This window comes from Protobothrops mucrosquamatus, unplaced genomic scaffold (genome assembly GCF_001527695.2).
Source record: "Protobothrops mucrosquamatus isolate PMUCROS unplaced genomic scaffold, P.Mucros_1.0 scaffold1318, whole genome shotgun sequence".
Classification (NCBI taxonomy): Eukaryota; Metazoa; Chordata; class Lepidosauria; order Squamata; family Viperidae; genus Protobothrops; species Protobothrops mucrosquamatus.
The window spans coordinates 180,165-184,262 of record NW_015387519.1 but is presented as its reverse complement, the minus strand read 5'-3'; the positions used below and the strand labels follow the sequence as shown (position 1 = coordinate 184,262).

At 41.4% G+C, this 4,098-nt stretch overlaps 1 protein-coding gene across 1 annotated transcript; it reads left to right on the top strand.

The window, feature by feature from the left end:
- Nucleotides 1-27: 27 nt before the first annotated feature.
- Nucleotides 28-3,764, top strand: SLC30A10 (solute carrier family 30 member 10). The gene is made up of 4 exons (XM_029285125.1): nucleotides 28-595; nucleotides 1,626-1,709; nucleotides 1,893-2,132; nucleotides 3,277-3,764. Exons 1-4 carry the CDS (start codon nucleotides 28-30, stop codon nucleotides 3,762-3,764), a joined length of 1,380 nt encoding a protein of 459 aa, XP_029140958.1.
- The last annotated feature ends 334 nt before the right edge of the window (nucleotides 3,765-4,098 follow it).

The following is a 4,098-nucleotide window of genomic DNA, read 5'->3' as shown; positions in this document are numbered from 1 at the left end:
GAAAAGCGATCGGTTCCAGCTCTCCTCATGGGGCGCTACACGGGCAAGACGTGCCGGCTGATCTTCATGCTGGTGCTGACAGCGAGCCTGTGCGTGGCCGAGCTGGTGTCGGGCTACGCGGGCAACTCGATCGCGCTGGTCTCCGACTCCTTCTCCATGCTCTCCGACGTGCTCGCTCTGTGCGTGGGCCTCGTCACAGGACGGATGTCTCGCCAACGCCGACGCCGCCCCGGCGCCTCTTACGGCTCCGGGCGGGCCGAGGTGGTGGGCGCCCTCTGCAACGCCGTCTTCCTGGCCGCCCTCTATTTCACCATGCTGGTGGAAGCGGTGCAGCGCCTGGTGAGCCCGGAGTCCATCAGCAACGCCACGCTCATCCTCGTCGTAGGCGCGATCGGCCTGGCCATCAATCTGGTGGGGCTCCTCGTCTTCCAGGACTGGGGCTCCTGCTGTGGCAGCCGCCGTCGAGGGTCGCCGCCACCGCCCTATCTTAGCCCCGAGGACGAGAGCCCAACCCGAACCGTCACTGGCAGCTCATTTGCCTCGGAGGGGATGGTGGAAATGAGCGGCAGCGCCGCTGAGCCGCGTCTGAAAGCAGGTGCCTCTCGTTGCCTCCCTGCTCGCCATTCGCAGCATCTCTCCCCCCACCCTCCCGCATTCCTTCCTTCCTTCCTTCCTTCCTTCCTTCCTTTTCTTTCAGCTGCCTTAAAAAAAATTGTCTCTCTTGTCTCCCTTCGCTCCGTCCTTCTCCAGTTTCGCCCAATTTCTCTTTGCCTTTGGGTATTTTTTGGGATATTTTTCACCCTTCCTTTTTTATTTCCCATCTTCTTTTGGGAAGTGTTGTGTTTGCATGTGCTTCTTTGAAAGTGCTAATTCTTATTCATTCTTTTCTGATTATTCTATTTGCCCGTTCTTATCTATAGCCCTCATCCTTACGCTTATGGACCTTTCCTCCTTATTTGAGCTACTTATCTTTGCACCTTTGTCTGTAGCTATGCCGTTTCCCCCTTCTCTTATTCTTGCTTTTTCCCCACAGCATTTCTTCTTCTTGCTCTCTTTTTGTTTTTATTGCACAATATACATTATTGGAAAAGAGTGATATATAATATATAACACATTAATACACACACACACACACACACACACACAGACATACATACATACATACATACATACAGATTAGGTTACACTAAAAGGATAATAATGTACTTACTGGCAGTGTACTTGTATAATGATTTATTACTAAATAAAGCCAAAGAAATAATTGTATTTGTAACATTAAAGTAACATTGAAGCAATCTTTGTGTCAATTAGTGTTTGTTTTTGCAGCCTTTTGATATTATAAATCATTTTTTCTATACTTCAATAGTAGGAAAGAGATTTCAGAATTAATTAGATGTCAGGCTGTATCAGGTGGTCTTTATGAATATTAAACAATTCCATTCAATTTTGCCCCGTTGCTTTATTGGCTTGTAATTATACTACAGTTTGCATGTAGAGTGTATGCAAGCATGAGTCATAAGTAACTTGCTGGTTCTGAGTGTTTAAGATAAGTTGGTTTTGAATAGATTTGTATCTTTCTGTTTGTAGAATTTATGCACAACACAGCGTTTCTTCTTTGAATGTAGGTGATTCTGCAGATACCCAGAAAAAGCCTGAAGAGGATCAGAAACAGAAAAAAGAAAAAAAGTCTGAAGCCTTGAACATCAGAGGTACTATAATAGAGATAAAAGATTTTTCTAGAATAAGACAGCCATAATTAGAGATAAAGTGTTCTTATTTATAGTTGCTTTCTATACAAGTTTATACCAAATTTTGGAATCCAATGTATTCCAATACAGTTATCCTGTCCCCCCCCCCCCCCCCCCCCCCCCCCCNCTTATGCTTTGTTTCAGGTGTTCTTTTGCATGTGATGGGAGACGCTCTTGGCTCAGTTATTGTTGTAGTTGCTGCTTCCATATTCTATATACTTCCTCTGGATGAGAACACACCTTGCAACTGGCAGTGTTACATTGATCCGAGCCTGACCATTGTTATGGTCTTTATTATACTGTCTTCAGCCTTTCCACTTATTAAGGAGACAGCAACCATTTTGTTGCAAATGGTTCCCAAAAACGTGAATATGCAAATACTGGGTAAGTTGTTTTTGGACTGTTATGACCCTTAAAAGCTGGTGTTGTTTCTGGATTATACATACACTGCAGCATTACATGTTCAAGGGTCACACGGTGGTACTTCCTAGCAATATGGTTCAAGTCTTAGAGGATTAATAAAGACACGTATAGTTATTTTAAGAACAGGCCACATAGGAAGAATCAAGCTGTTGTTTGCAGAAATTCCTGTACACACTTGTAGACATTTGTAGTCCATAACTACTAATATAAATAGATTGGTTTATTGTTATGCATTGTGGATCACAATCTCATATTTATAATGTATTTATAAGTTGTGATGGTTGATTTTGTTTTTGAATTCACTTCTCTGAACTTGGAATTTTGGAATAGGGTTTGCTTGCTGAATCTATCCTTATTTTGAATGAAATATATCACAAGGTGGAACAAAGCAATTCTTCAGTTTTTTTAAAGGATAGACTTCAAAGCAGCACTGAAAAAAACAGAATAAAAATTGAAATATACTACAAATTGATAGTTTCCCCCCCAGCTTCATGTGGGTCATGTACATAATACTTATTGCTGTATAGTAACAAATGTGCTGATACCCAATATATATTCAGAATATAGTGTTATTTAAGAGGTATCTAATTTTGAAATTTCACATTTAATTCATTAATTTGTTTTCAGAGCTAACTTCATATCACTGTTTACCAGGCTGTAGTTTACTGGGTCATATGATCTTGTGACTTAGTTTATCCTGGTGCCCTCCAGTTCCCATTCAGCCCCCATAATTCTCAAACAATCTGCAGGATATTAGGCAGCAGAAGTTGACTTATTTCTGTTTCTTCCAATGTAATTATTAATGTTGGCAGGAGGAATTTCAACAGGTTCCATCCAATATCCTCTGTTTCCATATTTCTTACCTGGAAGTTGTTACAATATTAGGCACTGTGAGACATGGACCCATTGTTTCAGCGGGAGCTGGTTTCTGTTTTATCAGCCCTACATTATTGTACAGCCTGGAGAAGTTATGATCAGGTTCTTATTCTGTCCATTCTAAGATGCATGCTTTGTGTTTGTAGATGCAGCTAAATATTAAATGGAATACTACGGAATGTGGATAAAAATCTGATTATCACCTTGTTTGTATTTTTCTTCTTCCTAGCAAACAAATTACTGGAGGTGCCAGGTGTTAGCAGCATTCATGAGCTGCATATCTGGGAATTTATCAAGGGGAAGAATATCGCCACACTCCATGTCAAGTGTCACTCTACTTCTGACTACCCCATTGCTTCCTACAAAATCAGAGAGGTGTTCCATGAAGAAGGGATCCATTCGGTGACCATCCAGCCAGAGTACCTAGACCATAATTGTCCTAAGGTCCTGTGCAGTACACCATGTATCTCCAGATCGTGTAATCCTCAGTTGTGTTGCAACCAGCAGGACGCTCTTCTTTCTCAGATGAATGGTTACAGTGAAACAATAGGCAGCTTTTCTCCATCACTGAAGAAGGTCTTCCAAAAAAAAGATGCTGTAGAAATTCCTGTTGAACCCACATGGGCTGAAGATAAGGTCAAAAAGAACAGTTGCTCCAAGGACAGTTATAAAGAAAAAAGTGAAAACACACCACATATAAATAACACTCAATTTTAGACTTTGGGGTAAATGTATTCTAAATTCTTTTGTCTCAAAAAAAGTTGGGAAGATTTCTTGTATAAAGCTTCCTTTGGTTGAAAAAGAAGTAGCTGCTGGCGAGTGTTTGCCACGTTTCTGGGAGACAGCAGTTGAAAGTTGAATACCAAGTGTATACGTATTACGACTAAAACAGATGCCATTGGTTTCTTCTAAGATCTAGTTGAAATGGACAGCCATTTTCCTAATGTTGGGCAAATAAGCAGTGCAAAGAAAAAAGGACAAAGTATTTAGGCAATGAGTAGAAGTGTCTTCTGCTCAGATAACTCTTCAAACCTTGTCTTAATTGTTAGTG

Bases quoted from the DNA above. Each gene is read 5' to 3' on its own strand.
- SLC30A10 (XM_029285125.1), top strand. From the start codon at position 28: ATGGGGCGCTACACGGGCAAGACGTGCCGGCTGATCTTCATGCTGGTG. The intron at 1,710-1,892 runs GTACTATAATAG...GCTTTGTTTCAG, and splicing joins TGAAGCCTTGAACATCAGAG to GTGTTCTTTTGCATGTGATG. The intron at 2,133-3,276 runs GTAAGTTGTTTT...TCTTCTTCCTAG, and splicing joins CGTGAATATGCAAATACTGG to CAAACAAATTACTGGAGGTG.